The sequence below is a fragment of the Daphnia pulex genome, chromosome 8 (genome assembly GCF_021134715.1).
Source record: "Daphnia pulex isolate KAP4 chromosome 8, ASM2113471v1".
In the NCBI taxonomy this organism is placed as follows: Eukaryota; Metazoa; Arthropoda; class Branchiopoda; order Diplostraca; family Daphniidae; genus Daphnia; species Daphnia pulex.
Window position 1 is genome coordinate 11,438,401 of NC_060024.1, and position 25,821 is coordinate 11,464,221.

General features: G+C 43.4%; 1 protein-coding gene across 4 annotated transcripts in view; it reads right to left on the reverse strand.

Moving 5' to 3' along the window:
* Window positions 1–25,528, reverse strand: part of LOC124199852 (neural cell adhesion molecule 1-like) — a 44,215-nt gene extending 18,687 nt beyond the window's left edge. For 2 of the 4 annotated variants that reach the window (XM_046595813.1, XM_046595814.1), the window contains exons 1-2: window positions 24,448–25,527; window positions 11,058–11,225 (exon numbers count right to left, since the gene is read on the reverse strand). In XM_046595813.1, coding sequence (XP_046451769.1) covers window positions 11,058–11,184 — 127 coding nt within the window. In that variant the 5' untranslated portion in view covers window positions 11,185–11,225; window positions 24,448–25,527. Of the gene's footprint in view, window positions 1–11,057; window positions 11,226–24,447 lie in introns of all 4 variants that reach the window. The other 2 variants (XM_046595812.1, XM_046595815.1) reach the window with 2 other exon arrangements.
* Window positions 25,529–25,821: the final 293 nt, after the last annotated feature.

Below are 25,821 nucleotides of genomic sequence, written 5' to 3' on the forward strand. Positions count from 1 at the left end.
TATATAGGGAAGCCTTACATCTTTCAACCAGAAATACACAACACAAAAAAAGAAAGAAAAACGAAAGGAAGGCCGAGGAACGAACGCGAGTTTCGGGGCGGTCTCTTTTGAAAAACAAACAAACAAACAAACACACGGGACAAAAGAAGAGAAGTTGAAAGTCCTGTTTTTTTTTTCAGAAATGGTCTAGCAACTCGAGAGAATAACGGAAGCCGGAATCGCTGCGACAATGGCTGGTCTCTCTACCGCATCGTGTGCTCGCATCTGTACATCAATATGCCGGTTGTGTATTTATTTATGTAATATATATGAGTTGTGTATAAGGGTGCGGCCAATGTTCCGTAGATATACGGCGGGAGTTATATCAAGGCAACAACAACACGCTCGCTCCTACTTTTTTTTCGGTAGCCTACACACACTCGAATGTTACGCCCAGTTAATCACCTGGCTGATTCCATTAGTAACGCACTGCCGGTCAGATTTGTTGTTTTGTTTTTCTGTTTTGGTACGTTTCGTCGTATTATTTGCTGGTTCTTGTATCATTGGGCATTGTAGGTTGGTTGTTTGTTGTACGGCGACGTAAATGTCAGTGGTTCGTCCATCCATCCATACACACGGTGATTAATACCGTTGTGACAAACATCCGTTGAAATGTTTCCTGGGCTAAATCTCTTTTTGTTTTATTTTCAATTGGATTACCACTGACGACGGTTTCAACTCGGTTCCGATTGTCTGATTCGTTTGGCTTTCCTCCCCTTTGATTTCCTGGTTGTTTGACTTTGACTTTTTCTCTTTTTCTTTTTCTACCCGGGCAAATTGATCGGACAGGCGGAAATTCCTAAACTCAATTTCCTTTTGAGCGGAATTTACCTCCCCCCTCCATTTCTTGAATGTTCCTGTCTCGTCCAATGAACCGGAACGAACAGGAGAAGAAAAAAACAAACAAAAAAAAAAATAAAAGAATAAAAACGAAACTTTTGCATTAATGACAATCATCTGGTAGAGTGGCCGGGCACAAGAGAGAATGAAAGGGGGAAAACAGACGTCATCTGCCAAAAGGCACAAGTGCCCAGCACTTTGTGCTCATTTCTTGCGATAATTGGCAGAGGCTCCCCCATGTCCCTCTCTCTCTCTTATTCGCTCGTCGCTCCCGCGGGACTGAACACGGGGCGTATACAGTAGAGAGCAAACGGACAGAGGCCTCTCTCTTTGAGATCGTGAGTCTCCAGTGTAATAGGAAGGACTCTGGGTCATGCCACACGTTCATCGACGCGCCAGCAGAGTAAGGAAAAAGAAATCATTCTTCCGCCGGAACACAGACAAACAAAAAAACAAAAAACATTTCCATCCTATCCATCCTATTCCCCCCATAGGAAAAAGAATCCTTTTATAATAAAAACAAAAAACAAAAAGGCCACGCCCGATGCCCCCCCCCCCCCAAGTGTTTGTGTCTAACACAGGGCGAATGTAGTGCGTCAGCGACGCATATTCTTCTCCTGTTTCTCTTTGCTTCCCCCGCCGGCCGTCGTCGACGTCGTCCCATTTTTGCTGTAACAATTCAATTAGATTTATTGAGCCAAATATTGACGTCGACTTGTTGACTCTACCAATGGCTGGAAAGTGGGCAAGGGTGGGGTGGGGGGATGTTGCCCAGCAGCTGCCAGGCCGTCCTTTAACCTAACCTTCTTCCCACTCTTCTTCTTCTTCTTTCTTATAAACACATCCATTAGGAATGGCAGTAGAGCGGACGCGTACAGTGTTACCTTCATAAAGGATGCAACACATGGCGAGTCCAAACATTTTCGAGTCCTAATATATTTTTGTTTCCTTCTTGTTTTTAAAAGAAAAAGAAAAGAAGATCACAAGAAAAAATACAAGTTTCACATGGGTGAAATCTGATTGAAATTTCAATGGCGACGCGCGCTTATTTCTAGTTGAATGTCAAGCGGCTCAAACTCTCTGCAGAATTACATGTTGTGTGTAACATGGGAGAATATCAGACCCCTGCATATAACATAGTACCAAGGAAGAGGAGGAGGAGGGGCCCCTTTTTACTTGCCCGGCAAAAAAAGAATTCCCGGCGGGAGAGTTGCATCCGGACTTGAAAGCATATTTAAGTGTAAAAGGATCTCGGCCAAAGTTTTCTTTTTCGGGGGCCTCCTTTGGTCTAGTTCATCTCCTTTTACAGCCAAAGCAAAAGAGTAGCAGGGTAGTAGGGTAGCAGGGTGGGCTAGTAGTTATTGCCCGACTTTCGTGAATTGGACACACCGACCACTTCAGCGCGCAGCGTCCCCAAGTGACGGTGCCCATGTAATAAACGAAAGAAAAATAGAAAAAAAGTGACTTGATATCCGACAGTGTCCCCCCTCTACTCCTGCCGACTTATTCCGATCAGCATGTCATCAAAAGTCTACGCAATCAAATAAAAACAAGAGATATCCATTTCCCCTCTACGCACAAATAACCCAAGTGTTTTTCCCTCTTCTTGTCCTGAAAAGATAAAAATGGCCGACAAATTGAAAAACGGAATCCGGAAGCGCTTTTTCTTTCGTTCTGTGTGTTTTGCGGGAAGCAGCTGTCCACACTTTCTCTTCCCCCCCCTCCTGCCCGACACTTTAACAGCAATTAATTACACTGACGCCCGTAGAGCCGTGCAGCATCGCACCCCCGCAAAAAGATACAATACACTCGACGTGGTGACGGACGCCAGTCACGCCACACGCTCGGATCAAAAAGTGGAGACGGACAAGTGAGGGAACAAAAAGTTACACACAAGAAGAGAAATGATGAAATCTGTGCGTGTCTTGATGTTATAGTCTAATTAACTCCCGCAACTGATTTGTTTCACATGTCACCAGATACACACTATGTGTGTGTGTGTGTGTGTGTGTGTGAATGTCTGCATGTGTGTGTGTGTGTGCCGGCCAGCGTCTGACTAACCTAAACAGTACGTGTCGTTTCGGGCTGTGGCGTGTTGTAGAATGCGACACTCTTTTCTTTTCTTTTCTTTCTGTTTTCCAAGATTTTTGTCGACTGCCGAGACGAGAGGAACGTCTAAAAAAAGGGGGGAAAACAACAGCTGCCACCTCTTTCCGTCATTTCCCCGGGAGATGCAATCAAAGTCATTCAAACCGACCTAATGTTCTAATATTAGATCCTCCTCCCGCTCGCCCCAGAGCCTTGTGAGACTTTTTCCTTTTGTTGTCGCGTCGTCCTATCAAGTTTCGACTGATGAATGAAATCTCATTATTTTTGCAGGGACTGGCAACACAAGTTTGGTTTTTTTTTTCTTTTTTAAATAACAACAAAAAGAGATTTATATCCCTCACGTCTAATTGTTTCGAGTCATAAAGTCAAAACCTTGTCTTTGTCGTTCTTCAACTGTCGCCGGCAAGAAGTTGCACATTATGCAACAACAAAATAACAGTGGTTTCAGACTTGTGAGAGCGCTCGGGGAAGACATTGGAGGGCCAATATGGCAGACGGTGGCTGTCGTCATGGCAACCCGTCAGCAACTGCGTATAAGAAGCGCATCGACCGTCTACCAGAGTCGAGATAATTAAGAAGCCAGAGACTTGGGATGTACATATAACTTGGATAGTGTGACACAGAGTGGGAACATCATTCGACGCTGCGAATGGCTAAACAGTTCGACACCCACACGAACCCCCCCGTCTACTACCCAACAACATCCCCAAGAGTCTTTGCTGCTGCTGCTGCTGTGCATTTAGCTATACGACTGTGTATTATACAAGTGGGGTTATGTAGCTTACGGATGCAACAGAATAGTCTAACAAGAGTCGACTTTACACTCCACCTTGCAAGTGTAGATATATATCCTAGCGCGTTCACTTTTTTAAAAATCTTTTCTACCACTCTCATCTCATTGCATGATTCAACGGTGAAATGAAATCGAAATAATCTATTCGGCAACCACGCCAAGCGGACCAGCGAAATGACACAAACAGCCACCGCTTTGGAAATGAAAAAATAAAACTGGCCAAGTTCTGGGACGATGACGTCAACTTGTCGCCGGCAAAGTTAATTTCTTAAAATATAAAAGACACCACCACCACCAGCGAATTGGTAAGCTGCTGGTGGAGACACGTCGTTTTTTTTTTTTCTTTTTAAAGCAGCGCTCATCCATCCGGAACGGAATTAATTTAGCGAAAGAAAAAAAGAAAAGTCGGTTCATTTGTAATTGATTTTTTCGGTACCTTTCACTCTCACACCCTGAACGAAATGGGGAAAAAAAATTTTTTTTTTAAATATTTCAAACACAAATGTCATTGACGAAAGACTGGCAATTTGGATCGGAGCCAACGGGGACGCGTTCCGTCAACTTTTCTTTCCCCCGCCGATGGAAAAAAAAAGCCAACATGTAAAAAAAGGAAGGAGCGCGGGCTCGTTATCTGCACGCAGATAAACAACACGAATGGTGAAAAACGAAACAAATTCATAACCCTAACAGACGAGGAGAGACTGAACGACCCTTAGGGCATGAATACTACTTTAATGCGAGTGGGGTAGGTTGGTGCAAAAATGCGTTCCGGTGGCCTAAAGGGATTCCTTCTAATTAAGTCCCGCTTGATGATGGGGGTGGAGAGGACCGCGTATGCAGATAGTACGGGAGGGTTTGTTGTTGTTATCGTTCAAAAGTAATCACAAAATAAACCCGCGAATAAATAATCATCTCCCTTCTTCTTTCTACACTTGCGACGATGAAGCCCAGGCTTCTTTTGAAACACTCGTGGATGGATGAAGAGAACGTATACAGGTCTCTGGTTACCTTGGCAACAAGCTTTTCTCTCTCTTTAAGGTGGATGTTGCTGCTGCTGCTGCAGCTACTGGTCTTTTCTTTCTTTATTTTAATTTCGAGTCTCGTAATAGACTTGGCGCAACAAACTAAATCGAATTAGTCGCTCCTGTTGGATGGTAATGAAACAACAGAAAGGCAAAAATGGAAACAAAAGAGAGACGCAGCTTTTTCGCCATTCGCGCCATTCGGTCGGGATAAAACGGACGGTGCTGTGTGCACCGTTGGAAACGCGTTGTTGCATGGGCCATTATTTCGTATGCAAATGGATTTACACCCATCGGGAGAGGGGGGGCAGCTAGGACGGCGAAAGGGACGCGTTCAACTCATCAATAAATGCAAACTTGTCCCGAACGCGCTGCTGGTGGTGGTCCCCTCCCTTTCTCTCCCTCCGCTGCTCCATCACACACCAAACTTTTGATAATAATAATGAGGAATAACACTCAGTCAAGAAGACCTTAAGACCATTACTCCCATCTCCTACTCGCGTGCCTTGTCCCCTCCTCCTCCTACTCCTACCTCTCTCGACTCGGCCATTATTTACAATCAACCAAATATTTCACACTTCATTAACTCGTATTTACGTAAACATTTATCTTCCAAAAGATAAAAAAAAAAAAAAAACAAATAAGAAGAAAAAGATGTCGTATGTCTGTATACTATACAGCTCCCATATAGCCATTTATAACAATAAAAAAAAATGGTACAACCGGAGCGGCCGACCAACCATTTCGGCCGTCGATTGGGGCACCCGGCGTAATTGGGTTGTGCCAGTGGGCGTTAAGAGGTGAAAGGTATTTATCGCGGGATTCTCAACAGCACACAAAAGAGCGTCTTCCACGCAGTGTGAAAGTGTCGTACGGTCTCCCCCCTCACCACCATCTACTATAGAGGGTCTCGATCGTTTTCTCTCCGGTGCCACCACCACCACCACCGAGCGGTGAACCCGAGCTAACCTAAACGTAATCGCATTTTCGGTTATCGCCGGCCGGAAGAATGGATGGGAAACAATTTCAGTCTGTATGTGTGTGTGTGTATGTGTGTGTATCAACTGAGCTATAAAAAGATTTGGGCGATTTCCGCGCAGTCGAGGTGATCTGAAATAAATGCCCATTCAAAATAAGGATAGGGAGGGGAGGGGGGATGCACATCACGGACCCCTTACATTCACCAAAGTGGAATTGCACTACTTTGGGCGGATGATCCGGGCCATCACGGATGGAAAATCCACGAAACTTGGCAAGCCATTCAAAATAGTTTCCCCTTTTGACTTTGGCGCGCGTTTATTTCCTTCCAAAAAACTTTTGTACCGACCCGCAATTTTAATTGGATAAGACTCTGCAGTACCGAGAGATAGTAGCCGTATGGGGGGGGGGGAGAAATTCACGTTAGGTGTTACACGCCATCCTTTAAATAATGAACCCAGCAAAGCTCAAAGGAAATCCATAAAAATAGTCTGAAAAAAGTCTATACGGTCACAATTCAAAATAGTACCGACACGCTTGGCGGGTTACAAAGGTTTTGAATTCACGCTATCCCGCGCGGATGAGCCATGCAGCAGACGAACAAGAAGAAGAAGAAGAAGAAGAGGGGTTGTTCTCTGGTTGTTGTTTATTAAAAAGGTTCTAGATGATATGAAAAAACGGATCGATCCGAGACCCGCGACTTTTCTGCTTCAAGGAGGTTCGGGTCTTTCGTTATTAACGGGCGACACACGGCGAGAAGAAGAAGAAGAAAAAAGAAGAAGAAGCTACACTGCTGTTGGACGGCCGCCGCCCTGGTTATATAAATATAAATATATAGATATCCATACACGACGACTATAGGACGGGTCTAGGACAAGAAAGTCGTGATCATTATCATGACCCGTTCGCTTCTCCTTCTCGTTTGCTGGGGGGAAGGGAGAATTTGTATTCGCTTCAGAAAACTTATATCGCCTGGTCGATACGTATAACTCTTAGTCAAATAAAGAAATGGGCGATTCTTTTCTTTAATGGGGAGGAAAAGAGGAGAAAAACGAAAGAAAAAAAAAGAAAAAAAAAAGTTTCACCGACGCCATCACCTCCCCGAAAAGAAATAGCAATGAGGGACTTTGAAGAGCTAGCCAACGACGGCGGCGGCACCGTGTGTGTGTCGTTATTTGCACGACACAAACAGAGATGGGGCGTGGACCCGACCAGATGGAGATGATGCCGTTGAAGGGAAAAAAGAGAAAAAAAAGAAGAAGAAGAAGAGATTTTTCCTTCATTAACTGTAGTCGTTGCTCTCACTGAAGAAATAAGAAGAAAAAAAAAACAACATACACACACACTCGCACAAAATGAAAAGAAATGGCCGGTAATAGAGTAAGTCCCGCCACCTTTTTTTTTCAACGTAACGACACGAAAAGTGCGGGAGTCAACGACAGATTCAGAACGGGAAAAAAAGAAGAAAAAAACAACTTTTTATTTTTCTTTGAAATCTCTCCCCCCTCCCCTAAAAAAAAAAGGGAAAACTTTATTCACAAGATACAGCCTCTCCCTGCCCGCCAATTTCGGCTTTCATCTAACGCATACTAAATCCATTCCATCCAGTCCGTCCGAAAGGGAATCTCCGAGAAAAAAGGACTGCGCCAGTCAGTTTTTTTTTTGTAGCAGCAAACTATTGCGCCGGCAACTCGATCGTGAAATCGTTTATATAACAGAGTCGGAGAAGATAGTCTGTGTGTCCGTGTGTGTGTATGTGTGGGTCCCATACATAGGCAAACAGGATCGCTCTGTCAAAGTCGCTGACGCATCGCCCATTCCAAAACTTCAAATGTCGCCGACGACCCGATCCCGCGTCCAAAACGTTCGGGAGCAGATGCAGCGCATCGCATGACAAGACTTCCAGCACACAGCATCAGACGTTATATACCGTATTATATATTACGCGAGTTCTTCTTCTAAAAACAGCAGAGCAGCTTTTGATTTCGGTTCGAAAGGGGAGAAAATTTCGCGCGAAATTCAAATCCGATTTTTGGTTTGATTTCAATTTGTCCAACTTTTCAACGATTTCTGTTATTAATTGCTCCACTCGGGGAGAATTAACATTTCCGCCGGAAACACCCACCCACGCTTCAGATGTCTGGGCTTATGCGTAAGAAACCTTCATAGATTGGACCTCATCAGGAAAGCACTTTGGCGACAAAATGATAATTGGCTTGGATGACGGGGGAGGGTCTAAGGAATTTCGCCTTGAGTCTTGATTGAACTTCCCCGAATTGTTTTGATTGTAATCGTAGGACACTCTGGACCGATTCGAGTTGTAACGCGGATATAAAAAGAAAAAAAAAAAAAGAAAATCGCCTGTTATTTACTGCACATGCGGCGCAACCATCAAGCAGCCACTAGGCAAACATTTGTAATTAAAAGTGATGATACAAAACATTTTCTCAGTCAAATTAGGCAATGTCCAACTTTCAGCGAAACGGTTGGAACATTCCGGGGCTGTGAAGTCGTCATTTGCTAAATTGTCCACGTCGGCAGGGATTTGCCACGGTTGCGTAATCAGCAGTGGGTTAAGCGACGCTTATTCGCATATGCCCCAGTTGCATTTGACGTCAGGGGTTGGGCGATAAGCGGGCGGGAGGGCGGGGGAGGGTGGCCCAACTACTTACGGCCCTAATTGCGCAAGACAAAGCGATTAAAATCGTTTCATGATTTTCCTTTCTTTTTCTTCCCCCAACGTTTTAGTAACTAGGGATTTAACAAACTCTCGCAAGTTGGACCGTGACACCCGGGCCGAAAATGGCCCACCTCCCCTTTTTATCCTGTCAGCTCGTTTAAATTATCCAAAGTGAGGCAAAGTCATTGATTGTTTGCCTACCCCTTACGATATCCATGCAACCCCCCCTTTTGCAGGATCCAGGTCGTAATTAACGTTTTGAATGAAGGAAACCTTGGCGTTCCTTGGTGTTCCTTGGCTTTCCCAAACTGCGTAGGCAAAGCAAATCAACGCCTGGAATGCGCAATCACTTCCAACCTGAAACAATTTGAAAAATTCCTCTCAATCATTATCGAACGCCCCACCCCCTAGACAAAAGCAAACCCGCCCCAACATCCCAAAAATAAATTAATAATTCAATTTCCCAAGCGCAAAAAACAAAAAAAAACAATTCCGTTTGAGCATTTACCTCATCACGAAGGTTTTTATAAGGGCATCAACAATCTCGTCGAACCGAAAAAAAAAAAAATAAGAAAGAAACTTTTTTAATTCGCTAATGTCTGCACTGAAACTGGGAGAGAGAGAAAAAAAAGTGGAGATAATCTGACGTCGTGATTGGGTTCAAGAAATTAGAGTAGGGTCTGCGCGTTCATTTGATGTCGGAAACGAGGTATAACGATGTCAAAAAAGTCAATAAGAAAAAAGAGAAGAAAAATCGGCACCGCCCAAATCATCGATTCGAGAGCAGCAGCAGCAGCAGCAGAGACGTCAAAGAAGAAGACGCATCTATTCTTATTACTGGAGAGGGGGGTGGGTGTATACCATTGTTTCTTCCCAAGTTTCTCTTCCACCACTACATACACGCATCATGGGCTGTTGTCTCTAATACAATGCAGACAGAAAAATAACCACCCACCTCCTTGACTTCTTTAAAAAAAATAAAAACAGCCCCAGCAGACTCTCTTGCCTATTGTTTCATCTCCTCTGCCAGCCGCGCGACGCCCATTATTATCCAACTTTTTTTCTCCCCTTTTTTTGCGCCGATATATATGCAGTGTACATGTCTACACCGAGGCCTAAATATCGACGTTGGAGGGGGAGAAAAAAAAAGACATTGTGTGTACAGCCTATGGAATCTGTATCGATTTCTCCTATATTTGCTTCTTCTTATTCTTCTTCGTACGTTTAGCCGGCCCATCGCACTCCCCCCTTCACTTCTATTTGCGATAATAATATATCGATAGACTAGATTGGAAGAAGAACAAGTACTATATTTTTGGGGCACACGAGTGTAAGCGATTTCGATAATGAGAGCTCTTTTCCTCCCCCGTCTGTCGCGAGGGGAAAAAGCTTCCCACCTTTTCTCTGGGCGCCCGCCGACAAATTGCGTTCACGAAGAAAAAAGGGAAATGTCACCGTGTCATATCATCTGATAACATCACAGGAATAAAGAAAAAAAGAAATAAGAGGAAGAAGAGAAATTGTCGACAGGCGCTTGACTGACTCCCAACGTGTCGGGAAAAAGAGAACAAATAAAACGGGAATAAGTACAGACACAGGCGCATCCTGCCGAGAGGTTGTACTTACTCGCATATAAAAGGAGCCGTGAAAAAAAAAAAATGGCGCAACAGTCAATAATATAGGGGAATAATAGGGAAATGATATCGGCCGGCACATCACTCGTTCACTCGGTGCCATCATTGCACTGCGGCCGTCTATATGCTAACTCGATCAAAAATATACTATATCTATAAAAGAAAAAATGGGCAGAATAAAAAGCTCTCTCATGCATTCATTCAATTTTCAAGAGAGTTCCATTTCGGGATCGACATTGGCGGCAATACCTTTCGGGTATAGAAAAAAAGGAGACGACACATTTTCCTTTTTTTTTTTTGTGTGTGTCCCGTATCGAAAATTGACAGCTCTCGGGATAAAGAAAAAAATAGGGAAATGTGATGCATGACTCGACGCTGGATGATGCATAAAAGATGTCTACATATAGAAGTACGATCACTTGCATCTTTGGCGGATCGTAAAATAAGAAATGGATTTTTCAATCAAATTTCATGCTCTCCGGGATAATAAATAAATGTTAAGAGCTACAAGAGGAGAGAGAGAGAGAGAGAGAGGACAGAAAGTCGGCTCAAACTGTATGAATTGCGGTCGTTTTTTGGGGTGTCGTGTAGTTGTAGGAAAAGGAGCGGCAATAAAGCCATACGACAACGCGCGCTTGTACAGCATACACATATATATATATGTTGTCAACTTGAATGGAACAGGGACCCCCCCGCTCCAAAGGGTTTTCTAAGGCTACCGTGTAATCACGACTAGAGCTACAAAACCGCAACAGCGGGAAGAAACGAAAAGCAAAATGCTCCTGACAGATGTGACAACGGGCTAGAAAAATCCCCAAACGAAATAGATTTTCTTTTCGCTTTCTTTCAACAAACGAATAAATAATGAAAATCTTCATTTTCCCATGCGCCAAACATTCGTCGAATTATTCCCCGATTCAATTGAAAAGTCAAAAGTAATTTTTAAAATGTTTTTCTCTTACCTGGTCGGTCGACATCCGTCTGATCGCTAATTTGCGCTTCAGCCTCGGCGGTGCCGTCGCAAACGGGCCAGCCAATCACCACGACAACCATCAACACCAAGACGAACTTGAGGCGCTGCTGTCTCATTTCTCAAATGAACCAAATTGCTGGCGACGAATGTGGTGGATCTGCAAATAACCGGCAAATAGAGTCTTCAATCAAGTCCATATTCGTAATCGAGTTTTATCGTTGATCAATTGTTTTCACACACTATCCACCACCCATTTCAAAAATAAATAAAAAAGAACACACAACACCCGACGCGGGAAATTTGAAAAAATAACAGTTGGAAGATGAAAGTGAACAAGATTGAATCGGATTGCAGGAATTTGTTTTTAGCGACTGTTGGGTTCGCTGGCGAGAACGCGACTGGCAGGGCTCGTGTTGAAGACAGCGTGTGTGACATTCAAGTCCGTGCTGGATCCCCCTTCTCTCCCACCTCTTACACCGGCAGCGCACAGCGGGGGGTGGAGCAGGGACGGGAGAAGGTGAGAGTATAGTGCCGACCGTCTGGCCGCAGTTAGAGGAGGGGAGGCGGACAGGCGCAGTCAAGACCAATGTCGGTCACGAGCGCATTTTCATAGTGAAAAAACTTTTTCTCTCTTTTCTATTCGGGCATTCTTCGCCGCCACTCCAACCGCCAACTCTCACACACAAGAGGAAGAAGCCTCCACTCTCGGCTGTATCTGTAATATCCATAACCTTTCACGACTAGAACATATGACACATCTCTACCTCCCCCCTCACCAACCCCCCCCCCCCCCACCTCCCACGCTCCATTCCATTCATCCAATTTTTTTATTGAAACGTCAAAAAAGATTACTCAACCAAAACGAATATTTTTTTCCCCAATACACTTTGTGTAACATCTCCCCCCAACCCCAAAAAAGAAAGAAAATCTTTTGGTCAATTGACCTGACGACCCGTTTACATTCACTACTCTTGTGTGTTTACAAGCCAGAAAAAAAAAGAAGAAAACTTTTATTGCGCTGCACATATTTATGTACAGTAGAGGGAGCCTAGATATAACAGTTCAGGAGGAACTTTCTGGGTCGGGGTCCTTATATTATTGAAAGCGTCAGTGGGCGAATGATGGTGGGCACGGGTCATCTGGCACTGATGTTATTTGTTTAGTCCCCAGCAGCAGAAGCGTTTCACATCCAGGGTTCTCTGTTGCTGATCGGACCAAGCCGCCGCCGCCCTCCACCACCGAAAACTGGACACACACAAAGTCTTTTGTCAATGGCAACGTGTATAGTACGTAGTAGTAGAACTTCCACCCCCAAAGTGAAGAGGAAAATGGTTTTCTAAAAAGGGAATTTCAGCCATAAATGGCGTTACAACAGCGAGGGAGGACGGTTGGTCTGAGAAGAAGCTCAATCACTCAATCTCACCACTAATGACCCGGCAGAACAAGAAGAAGAAGAGAGACAGACAGACACACTCGCCTTTTTAGAGCGATAGCTTAGACTATATTTATACATCTAAAGTTAACTGTAAGAGAAGGGCCTTATTAGCAGAGTCAAAACTTTTCTGGCGCTTTGCTTTGGTATATAGACAAGCATTACATACAAGGCTCTAGCTCTCTGTGTGTATATTTACTAGTAGATAAGTGGAAGAGGGGGGGATATGTGTAGTAGTATTGCCTGGGCGACAAAACCCAAACATTTTTTTTTCCCCCGTTTCTTTGACTCTCTTTTCCCCCCTCCTTCACCGTTGACTTTCGTACGGTATCAGATGGCAGCAACGAGTTCACTCTCTTATTTTTGGCGTCATTTGACAGGTTTCCCGCCCGCATCAACAACTGCAACGACAGACAAATGTCTGTCTCTCTGTGTGCGCGAGACTCTTTTGCAGCTAGAGAAGAGGGTGGCAACATAAAGAGAACGTTTGTCTCAACTATTCGATCCGTATAACAAAATAGATTGGGATTTTTCTATCTTTTTATTTTCGGAGCTGCTTCTTCTCCATTCCACATCGATTGACATTTTTGCTCGTGGCATTTCAACTTTTTTTGGGGGCGAAAAAATTCTATAGAAAAAAAAACCCTCCTAGAATAAGACAAAAGAGGAACTGCAAAAGGGTCGCACAAGTCTTTCTTTCTATTTTGTTGGTCGGTTTGTATTCAAATTGACGTGCCGAATAATCTGATGAATCCCGACAACCTAATGTCCTGGGGGGTGCGCGTGAAAAGCCAAAGGGCGGCCCAACATCAAGTATTAAGTAGCAAGACACAGAAATGTCTTAAGACAAAAGAAAAAGGGCGACAGAAAAAACAAGTATCCGGTTTGTAAAGTGTAAACCTCCAAAAACCTTCGATCGAAGGAGATTAATTTGACGATTTCGATTAGAAATTATTTAATCCTATTCTCTTTTGCATTGGAGCGCTGGATCATAAGACAGACACAACGCCCTTTTTTTTTTTTTTTTTTTAAATAGACGCTGGATCCTTTTGTTGAAAACCTGGTGGTAGTGGTGGCCCCGGGAGGCGGAATCGGGAAGCTATTATCATCCAGGGCCGTGATGTAATACGAGCTTGTACCCACACATCGCCCCAACAAAATGGTTAGTATATAGTTAAGCGTCTGCTACACCCAATTAAGGACGGAATAGCCTAGTTATAGATACATACACATAAGCTCCAATGGATGGATGGAAGTGAACGAGAAAAAAAAAAAAATTTATTATTTATTTTTTTTTTTGATTCGATTTTCCCTAGCTGCTGCCAATAATAGGGAGGAATATATATTAAAAGCTTTCACCCACACTATTCTCCCTAAACTGAAGCAAGGGGGGAGGAGGGGGGGGACGGATGTTGTGCGTCGTAGCAAAACTTTTTAGATTGGAACTTTTTTCAGTCTTTTTTATTTTATTATTATTTTTGTTGTGTGGAAAGAAGAATTGCAATCATAATTTCTTTTGCCTTCCACGCCTTTGTTGTGATGCATCCTATGCCCCCCCCCCTTCATCCCTTGCCTTATTCTCTCTCCCTCGTTTGTCCCGAATTTGATTCGATCGTCTCATTAACGAGCCGGGGAAATAAAAGAAGAATCAAGCGGGAAATGAGAGAGTGGGCGCGGTTAATCTCATTATTACACGCCTCGTATGTGCAATAACAATAACAATAATCATAAACGTGCCAAACGGCTAACCCCCATCTACTTTACCGTCTTTTGTATCCCCCGACCGAGAAAAGAGAGAACCATTTCGCCGTAAATACATGTGTGTTGCATGTGTACTATTATTATTAAGCCATTATTCCCAACTTGATACTTTGTGTACTTTTTGTGATTATATGGCCGTAAAAAAACAAAAAAAAACTCGAATAATAATCCAAAGATTTTGCAGCGCAGCCCCTATCACTTATTTATTTAAAAAAATCATCGTGGGCGGGAGTTACGAACGATAACCGAAAAATTCTCTGAAAATCTAAACGATAAGTTGAAAAGTGAAGCTTTGAAAGAGAGTGAAAAAAAGGAAAAAGAATAGTGTGTTGGATGAGCCTCTTTTGAACGACACAGCCAAAAGACAACATAGAAGAGTAAGGGAACCCTGGGGAAGGCAGAGGCGTGAGGTGATGGAGAGTGAAAGAACGGGGCGGGACACCAGCCCACCCTTGCTGCTGCTGCTTGCTGCTGGGCTCTTATATATTCTATGTGCTGCATGCTCGATGGATAGTGCGTAAACACATCAACTCCATCACACCTGATATCCGAGTGGTGTGTTTCAGGGCCTACTGCTCTTAACACGACGACGACGAGTTACGTTGCCGAGCAGAGTCTCTTTTGCCGGGCGTGGAGTTTCTCTCCTGGGATGGGAAAACGGTGTGCGCGTCTTTCTGCGGGTAAAACGCTGGCAGAGCCCAGCAGAGCAAACCGCAATCGCTTTATCTCCTCCCGATATATCTGCGGGGCGGGACGCGTTTAGTGGCAAGGAAAAATATATATAAAAAAAAGAAACGAACGGCAATGTGTAAGGAACCCAGGCTCCCCTCCATCCTGACAAACTTTTATTATAGCCTCGTTATTTGATGATGTTTCTTCGGCAAACAACCACACACACAGACACACTAAGCTTAAGCCCAATTAACTTGATGCCCCTCCCATCTCTCTCGTTGCTCCGACTTCAAAGAGACACCGTTCATTACCGAACAATCCAATAACCGTCCTTCATTTAGAAAAGCCAGCTAGAACAAAAGCCTCCAGGGACTATAATAGCTACTGCTACTCGGTCAATCAATACTACTACTACTACTGCTACTCCTCTTCTTCTTCTTCTTCTACTGCGGTAGCTGGTAGCAGTACACACCACAGCGGCCAATGTGTGTCGCTTTTCTCTGTCCGAGTGTAAAAAGTACAAAGATAAAAACAGGAGAATGGCTATTATTAAGTTCGTGAGAAGAGTTGTGTATATAAAAATAATACAGTTGCTCCTCACCAAGGGTGCCAGATATACTAGAAATAGCTGAAATACTTTTTTCTGGTAGGGTAACCCCCCCTGCGCTTGAATGTGTGTGCGTGTGTTTGGATAGATCCATCGCCAAGTGGACAAGAGAAGAAACAATGCGATAGCCACACACGACAGACAAATGGTCGTCGAGACTTATTTTCCCCCTTTTCTCGTGTTATTTGTGCAACTGGCCAAAGAAATAACGAAAAGAATTGCTGATCTGGCCTGCGCCCAGGGTTGTAGGGGCGACAAGGTTCTCTTCCGGGATGGCCGAAGAGGCGGTTTCGGGTATACAAACAAGCCGACACAACAAGAAACTTGAAAAATAAAAGAAGAAGAAGAAGAAGAAGAGAGAAACGAGGCCAATTCAATCACGAAGAGGCGGATCACGTTCGATGGCTCGGCCTCTTCTTTTCTCTTCGCCAAACTTACGGAGGAAAAATAAAAAACAACAAAAAGAAGAAACGACCAAGGAAATTGGTGCAAAAAAAGTGTTGTACGGTCGCCACCGTCGTAGCATTTGATCAATTCCGGGAAACCGGAACTCCCCTTTTCCCCCCTCTGCGTCTCAGTTCGGGGTTGTTTGTTTGTTTGTTTGTTTGTTTGTTTTTGATTATTTGGTTGCCGTTTGCTATTCGATTTATAATCGTAGATATGGTATATATATTTCATTTTCGTTAGATTCATCAAACTGGAAACCGGCGAACAAAATCAACACAAGAAAAAGGAAAAAAATTTCAAAAGGGAGGATAGGTTCACACACTCGATTTTTTTTTCCCCGTTAGGGATTCATTTCACGGTGCGTTGCCCCCCATCCGAGTTCTGTGTCTCTTGGATAACCGAAAGCTTTTCTTCTTCTTCTTAAAAAAAAAAAGAGACTTTTGAAAATAAAATAAAAGGAAAAGAAATAACTTTCTATCTTGCTCGGCATTTCTATAAATAAACCCCACCCAATCCTCCATTCAACGCATTTTTATTGGATAAAGAAAAAAAGGTACTTGGGGATGGAAACTTTTCAAGAAGAAAAAAGAGCGGAAATGAGAAAATAAGATGACAACAAAAAACAAATGATAATAATAATGCTAACCGGATTGTGTGAAATGATACAAAGCGTAAGATCATTCATGCAATCATTCCTGTGCTATGTGTGTGGGGCGGGGGCGTGTGTGCATGTGTTTAAATTTAGTCCGCACGGGTAATCACGCAGTCTAGTAAGTAGTAGTACCGCTGCCATTTTCCCTTCGATTCCCAACGTCCGTCCGTTGTTACGTCTGCTGTTGCTGCACTTCATTCAGCTGACTTTATCCGCTACCGTTTTACGACCCCGCCAAATGGCTGGGGTATATGGTAGATATATCTAATAATATAACTTTTACGACAATCCGCTTAATTAATCATTACGTCAGCATTCAACAAGGCTTTATGACTCTTTGCCTTCAATAGAATGGGAAATAACCATCGAGGGGATTCCAGACACAAATCGCCAAATTTACTTTTCTCATTTCCTTTTTCTTTTCTGTTTTTGGGTGGAGTAGGAAACTTTTGTTTCGGGTGGAGGGCGGTGGGTTGAGGAGTTTGGGTGTTTTTAATATTTCAAGTAATAACGCAACGTAATCTGAAGCGAGCCGAGCGTGGTAGATACTAGTCGACGTTTTCTCTCTCTCTCTCTCCGCTGTGGAAACTTTTCTCGCGGATTAAAAATCCAATTCCGGCTCATTTTCCAAGCCATCAACTTTCACTCAAAGAGACGAGGGCCCCCCAGTCTATTCTAGACTTGCGTCTATACTAGACTATTCCATCATAAAACGGGTAGAGATATCTACAATACAGTCAGCACCAGCAGCAGCAGCAACAACAACCAAACAATCTACAACGACGGGGGGCTAGGCACGCATTAATTCCCTTTCTATACGTATAGACTCTAGATGTAGGCCTCTCTCAATACACGTATATATATATACCCCGCGGTCCACACACACACAATAATATACAAATGGGTTTCTTCTTCTTCTTCTTCTTCCGCCCTCTGACTATCTGCACGTAATCCGTCCAGGCTTTTTCCCTTCTTAAGAGAAAAGGGGCCAGCCAACCTCTCGTTCCACCCTCTCTACTTCGTGATTATCTCGAAAGTTTAGCGATCTGGACGGATGGGGAGTTGAGCGGAGCCAAAAAAGGAGAGAAAAGACTCTCAACAGAGTCTGGAGTAGAGATATCTTTCTTTTTTTTTACTTCTTTTTCTGTGTGTGTGTGTGGAAAAACCAATTCGAAGTCGAGCGGTATCATCATCATCGTCCCCTGGATGAGAGAGAGAGACTTTCTCATCTTGTAAAAAGAGGCGAGTGTGTGTGTGTGTGTGTGTGGGGCTCGGGTCCGTATAATTCCGCACGACCGCGTCCACCAACACGAATATCAAAAGTATATGGTCAGTCTGGTTTTCCTACACATTATATTGCTATAGTTGCTCGATTTTTCTCCTTCTTCTTTGGCCATCTCTCTTTTCACCAAATCAACTCAATCACCATCTATAAAAACATACACACACACAAACCCCCAAAAGGACTGGATGGATCTTCTCTCTCAGACTCGTCGTCTAGCTGCTGACTGGATTGGATCTATACATGATACAAAAGCCGATAGGCAAGAGCTACTACTATCGTTTCCGTAGCGGGAAAAGAATTCAAATTCGACGCGGGAAATTCGTCTGCTCGCGGGGGGGATGGAAGGCATAGTGATGATGATGACGCGGAAGAAAAAATGTAAGGAAAGAAATATCATAGACGATGCAAATCTTTTATAGTCTTCTACTTTACTTTTTTCCAATTTCCGGTTTCTCAATTTCTTTTTTTCTTCTTCCCATGACAAACGGAAAATGAAAAATCGGTTTGCACGAATACGTACATTTATATTATAAATGTATACATCATCCGCATACTTATAGGGAGACCATCAGGGGAGGGTGGGCTCATCTTGGCAGGGGCGGCTGTCAACGGCAGCAGTGCACCCAGCCTACACTCCTCCACACTGGGGAACATTCAATAGCATTTCCTTATTCTTTCGATCGGAATTTAATGCGCGTAACCATCTTTTTTTCTTCCAGGAAGATCCGCGAAATCGTGGAAATGGTGAAAGAGAGAGAGAGACAAGAAAATAAAAATAGGCGGAATCGATTGCGTATGCATAATGATTTTTTTTTTTTTGGTTTCGTTCATCTGTTCAGATTTTGTTGTGTATATTCTCGAGGGTTTAGTGAGAGAGAAAAAGAAATCACCAATCAAAAGGATTTTCGCGTGAAATCAAATGTGAAAAATAAAACAAATGCTCTGGGGAATTCTATCATCCAACCAGAAAAACGAAATTACAATTAATTCTGAAACGATATACTGCCACGACCGGTTATGTCACACACACACAAAAAAAAGGAGAAACAGAAAAAAGAAAACACATTTCCCGAGAAATCTATTATACGGCATCATTTTTCCATCGTTCCCTTTGAAACTTTGTTGAAAAAGACTGAAAGAAAATGACGAAGAATCGGTAAAGAAGATGTCGATGGGACCTTGAGACGTCGAAAAAAGAATCTCTGTGTCGTGGGGGCGGAACAACACAGCCTCGAAACAGAATCAAATGTCAAACGAGTTTATTGATCAAAAGAAAAATAACGGGGGAAAAAAAAGAGGGGCGACGAAAATAAAGGAAAAGAGGATCCGACTGCAAATGTCAACTGATGTAGTAAATTGCATACATATTCAAATCGGCGTCGTCGGCCGAAGAATCGAGACCAAATTGGCGTCGCAATGTCTCAAAAATCTTTTTGGCTGCAGACGCCAACGTCGAAATTCGTGAACCGTATGCGACATCATTTGGCAAGATCTTGTCAAACGCTTTAGCCAATTTTTATTATTATTTTGTCTTCAACGACTGACGTCAGACCGTCGAGAAATGGCCTCGAAACTTTTTTCCTCCCAGAAAATAACATCGGAGACGGGCGATATAAAACACCTGTGACTTTTGTTTTTCCTTTTTCTCTACTCGTAATAATAACAAGGCCAAAACTTTTCAATGCGAGGAGAGAGAGAAAAAATATGAGCCTCGACGACATGAGTTGCAATATACAACGTAGAGAAACGGGAAAAATAAAAAAGGTCAAGGGATGAAACTTTAGTTGCCTCCATTTTTCATCGCCAAAACAGAACCGTGCCCCCGCTCATAAACATTGGAGAGGAAAAAAACTACAAAAAGAAACTTGACAAAATGCGGGCAGCTTTGCGGGTTATCAAAAAGTCAGCCCCCAGTACAACTTTGATGCAATATTGTAAGTTTAATAACGCAAACCCACACTCCACCCCAACCACAACAGCACAAAACTGTAATCCTTGCTGCGCTGCTTTTGAAATTGGGTCCTGCCTCTCCCGGCGTTTGCACACGACCAGTCCAATGCCACAACATCCACCCGGCCCCGCCAAATATCCATAAAACACAACCAGGAAAAAAAATATATAGTCTGAGAAGCCAAACTTTTTTTTCAGGTTTTTCTCTTTTTTATTTTCCCTTTTTCTGGACAGTTATTCGAGATGATGAGATCCTGTGCGTAGGACTGGTCGTATTTAGAAATTTAGCAGGCGCCAGCCACCAGGGGCCGCCGCCCAAAAAAGAAGTTGCACGGACCGATTAATGTCCAGGGTGATTGATGCTGGGCTGGGCTGGGCTGGGCTGGGAAAAGTGTTGAGCTATGTACGCGGGAGCGATGCGGCTGCCGGCTGATTTCATTTTCAACCAAGAAATAACTCGGGCGACTATCAACAACAAAGAAACAACCGAAATTCATCTGAGCTGGTCAGAGAGACGAGATGGAAACGAATGAAAAAAGGCCAAACCACCACAAATAAATACAAGCGACTCGGCGGGCCGCCGTCCTATTAGTTTCATCTTGTTGCCGACATGTAACACACACACAAAACACACGACCGCACCACCATCACCAGCGAGCTGCTCCGTGCATAAATCACGCGTGACAGCGGCTCGTGCCCAAGAGGTTTTTCCCCCTTTTCTTGTGTGTGTGCGTGGGGCGGATGTGGATATTGTTGTTGCGGGTCATGGCGAGATGAGATGGCGTCAAATATAAAAGGACATTTCAACTTAACCGAGTCATTTGAACGCGTAAACTTTGAAAAATAAATTCGCCAGGACGTTTTTTTGATTATTTTTGTTTCTTCTTTGCCACTCCGCCCAGGCAAACATCTCCTTCGTTTTTTCGCCAGAATATTATTGATCGGTGAACGCAAGTATACAAGTCGATATAGAGAGAGAGAGAGAAGAGTTAGCGTGCAACTCGTTTTCATGCAGAGTCGGGCTGAATCTAACAGATCCACCAAAGTCTCGTGATAAAAGAAGAGCAAACTTGCCAATTCCCTTCCGGCCTCGTGTATGAGTAAGTACACACACGACGACGACCGACGGCAAAGCCAATTGAATCCCTTCGTCATCGGCGCGTTCCCCCACTCCCACAAACACATCCAAAGAGAGAGAAGAGAGATAGACAGAGTAAACTGGCAGTCGAGTATCTATCTCTAGTACCGGCATATATATAAGATCCTCTCCGTCTAATGACTTTTCTATTTCGTTTTGCCTCTCTCTTTTCTAGACTGGGCTTTTCTCGTGTTGTCTGTGTGTGTGTGTGTGTGTGTGGGGCTTGATTCGATTACAACCGACTATACTTCAATGATCTATAGACGGTGGCTCTTACACAGTGTGTGTGTGTGTGTGTCTTGTTTTGTGTACACCCGAGTATTTACCGAGTTGGCATCCGCATGGCTTGCGGTATATTATTCGGGTGTTGAGAGAACAAGGAGAGATAGAGACAATATCTCGTATTTTAAGGTCTTTCCTCTCTCTCTCGTTCTCTCTCAACGCAGAAGCAGCTCAACTTCCTCTGGAGAATTGCAATGCGGGGCGAGGCCAGCCCAAGGAAGAAAATAAAAACAACACACACACACACACACACACACATACACACAGTGTAACGGAGGAGCACTTGCTCCTCCTTTTCCAGCTCGCTATCTGACATCACTTTGCCCCGCAGCCGAAGAGAGAAGAGAAGAGAGAGAGTATATAGACACCATCCATTCTGCTTTGCTGCCGGGCTTCCTATTCCAAAGGGATTCCAACACTACACACACACTACACACACACGCTGGCACACACACTATATAATGTGCCAGTAGTTTCTTCAGGGCCTTCGCCATCAAGCATCAATATACATGGCTAAAAATGATTCTAGATTCTATATAGGCTGCAGGGTAAAGGGGGGAGCCGAGCTGCCAGATATGGAAGGACTACACAAGAGCGAAAAGAAAAGAGCTCTTAAGTAAATCACCTTTCCCCTCCCTCCCTCCCTTCTACATTTTTCCAAGTGCTTAGTATTTATCCGACTTGTCGTCCCTTTCAGCCTATTTTCTTTTGGCGAAAATCAAAAAAGTGTTTCACCGTTAAAAAAAAAAGTGGCCCTCACATTGCACAAGAGAAAACGATCGATATGAATTTTTGTCAAAAGAGCTCTCAAGTACGCACGTAGTAGTCAACCGGCCATTAGAGGGACTGTCGAGAGCAAAGTTCCCCCACCCCCCTATTCTATGGTACAATTTCTCCGGCAGCGATAGATTCGCCAATAATTCAAAGCCGATTGAGAACCACAAAATCAAAAGATAGAAAGAAGGATCGACACAAAAATTGGAAGCGTATTATCATTCGTGACTATAACGCTGGGCTGGGTAGGGGGGAGTCAATTGAGTTAGAGAGGGTTGTTACACTACTAACAAAGTGTTTTGACAGTGTGTAGATGTGTATAAACCGAAAAATAATCCATCAGAATGGGGCTAGACTCCGGAATAATCATTTTGCGTGTGACAACAGAAAACGGTGGGTGGGGGGAGTCGATCGATTCGGTCAAGTTCGCGTTCTCCTGTCGACGTAGGAAAAGAAATTCAAAAGAGAATCAAAAGAGGCTTTACTCTTGGGCGGACGCAGCAGCAGCATCACTTGACTCGTACCCATTGTTGTTGGACAGGTCAACAACAACAACAAGCGGGGGGTAAAATATATATCCCGGTAGTCCACATTATGAGAAACCATGTACTACACAGAAGCTACACTCCATTCTGGACTCTCATCCTCACGGACCGCCGAGGACGATGACAATAATAACAAGTTGACAATGTTGATTCAATTTTAATCGGACGAGTGGTACTACTAGCGCAGGGGGGTGCACAGGGCACACGGCTTTTGCAACGTCTGTCAGAAATTTCAAGATGCGCAACATCAAAGCTCATCCGCTGCTTTTTTTTTCCCTCTTCTTCCGGGGAGGGTCACATCATTTTTATACCCCTCCCCTGCCTAAAAAAGACGTGGGAAATACTAAGAGATGCATACAAGAGGAGAATAAAAAATCAAAATATCCAAGAAAAGGCAAGGATATGAGATATATCAGGGCAGTCGGATATTGGATATGTGGCGCTGCAAGCCACTGCGGAAGAAGAAGAAGAATATCTCAAGAAAGGGAAAAAAACCGAGCCTGGATGATGGGACCTGCTGTGATATGCAATTCTCAAAGCGAAAGTGCTCCAGACCCTCGTTCCATACCGGGTGCTGTACACCCCAACATGTCTTCATGCATTTAACATGCACGCGCCATCAAGTAAGGAGACGAGTTCCGTGTAAATCTTCCATCCCCCTCCCGTCTTTATTCACATCTCGACGCTGTCGTCTATTGGAAAAAAAAAATCTCCAACAAAAAATAGAAATTTCATCGAAAAAATATTGTTCCCCCTTTTCTTTTTTAGGAAGAGGAAAATTATTTTAAAAATGAAAAAAAGGGTAGCGCAAAAAGAAAAGGTGTACGTACACACTACTACGAGAGGCTCGACAGCTGATTGGTCGGATATTATAATATTGAGTGGGTGCGATCTATGCGGAGGAGAGAAAATAAAAAAAAAGCTCCGGCGTGAGATGAAGCGATAAGCACGCCATCCTTCTTTTTCTCCCTTTCCTTTCCATGGCAATCATTGATTTTCACGTTTTCTTTAAGTTTTCCTGCGTCACTTGGTTCTTAAAAGACGAGCTAGACAGATAGGCATCGCAAAGATTGAAACCGCCAACCGGCGATATTGATTAACTTAATATTATTCCGTCACGGAGTTTTTTATTTATTTCGCAGTCCGCGCAGATGAGATCTCTCAGCGTTCGACCGAGAAGTGCGGATGTTGTTGTGCTATTTTGGTTAAGGGGAATCACCTCGGGCGTTTGCCAGTCAAGTCAATAACAAGCCTCCAACCAACATGCCCCAGTCTGCTGGATCTAGACCCAAATTTCTCAGTGTCTCTTTCACGCGGTGACTGAGAAACGAGATTATTCCCGTCACACATTTGTCGTAAAACATGTCGTGAAAAAAAAAATATATATATACACAACTAAAGCTCTCGTAAAAATAAAGTTGATAGATTTAGTGAGTCTGTTTTTAAGTGACGACAAACCGGTTTTACGAGGTGATAGAAAATGGGCCGACAACTTGCGTGTGTTTTTTTAATATCAGAAATATATAGACAAGGTCGTAAAACATGTGCTGCTGGACACACGTCATTTCTTACGTATCGACCATTAATTTTTTGACCAGGAAAAATCGTTTCGACACGTGAGGTCATCAATAATAAAAAAAGCAAAATTATTTGGCAGACACTTTAGAATGAATTACAGTCCACTAAAAGTTTACGACAGAATTGAGCCAAGGTGGATTCAGTTATTTACAATTCTGCCTACCTAACCTACACACGAGTTCAATCTCTAAAAAAGACATCTTGACTGAATAACACTTAACAATTTGCTACAGGATTGGATATAGATCTGACTTACCTTCTTTTTTTGGGAATTGGAAGAGCCAAGAATGACGCACGATCTCGATGAAATGTTGAACACGCCATGGTCTGCTGAGCCCAAGAAGAAGCCATCGTTCATAATAAAGAGACAGTACACGCTGCCATGCCAAAAACACAAAGACGAAGACGAGAGGACTCGTGGCAGCCATAATTATCGACTCGTGCATCCAGCAGTAACTTTGACATCATCCACTACTGCCACTTGACGGTTCATCGCCGCGTGAGTGGACTCGCCAAGTTTTCGAGTGGAATTTCTCCGTCGAAACTTGGTTAAGATTTCTGACTCGAGGCCACAATGCACATTTGATCCTTTGCTCGTGGTCGGGAAAAAAATTTCACTCCAAATCTCTTTTTTTTTTTCTGCAACTCTGTGTGTGTGCAACTACAGAATGTCCAGCAGGAATTACAAGTTTGGTTTGTGTGTGTGGGTGTATTGCACTTAACCAATGTCAAAAGTCAAACTCTAATAATGTCACGCACATAAAGTAATGTCCGAATCTGGTTTCGGATTTTTTAAATCTGAAAATGACCCAGCCACCCAGGGCCAGGACGACAGACGACACAAATTTCGTAGTCAACAAGAACGCCATCTTGTAGTCACATTTTCAACTCGATCCCGTTTTCATTTTCAAATGCAAATTGAATTTTTGAAGGACACAGCATCAAGGCCACAAACAGTTAAAAAGGAAATGAGAATTTGGCTATAAAACCTAAACGGCGATGACCACTGCTCACGCGAATACAAAATCAAAACTGCGCATGCCCGCTTACAAAAGTAACAATAACCACAACATCCGGTTCATGATCATTTGTGAATCGCGGTGAATCGATCTGATTGCATTACAGTGCACGGTGAGCGGCCTCATGCCCTCATAAATCATAACAGGGTTCGAAATTCTATAGGAGTTAATGGTCAAAAGTTAAGTTTCTTTACTCTCGTTAATTATTCACGATCACCCAACCAATCAACATATGTCATAATCTGAGGAATATGGGAGCACTTGGAATAGAACTCGCCCTGCTAGCACGTTTACATCTCAACAACGTATTCCTGCTATCCATTTTCGACGTTTGGATATACATTTTGGTCATCCATGGTACGTTGAATGTCCATCCTAATGTCACATCTTTCTACGTATAATTTTACCGTCTATAGGATATCCATTTCGGACGTAGCTTGGACGTCCGTGTTACGTAAAACGTACGCGTACGTTTTACGTAACACGGATGACGTATGATGACAATGGATATCCTATAGACGGTAAAATTCTACGTAGAAAGATGTGACATTAGGATGGACATTCAACGTACCATGGATGACCAAAATGTATATTCAAACGTCGAAAATGGA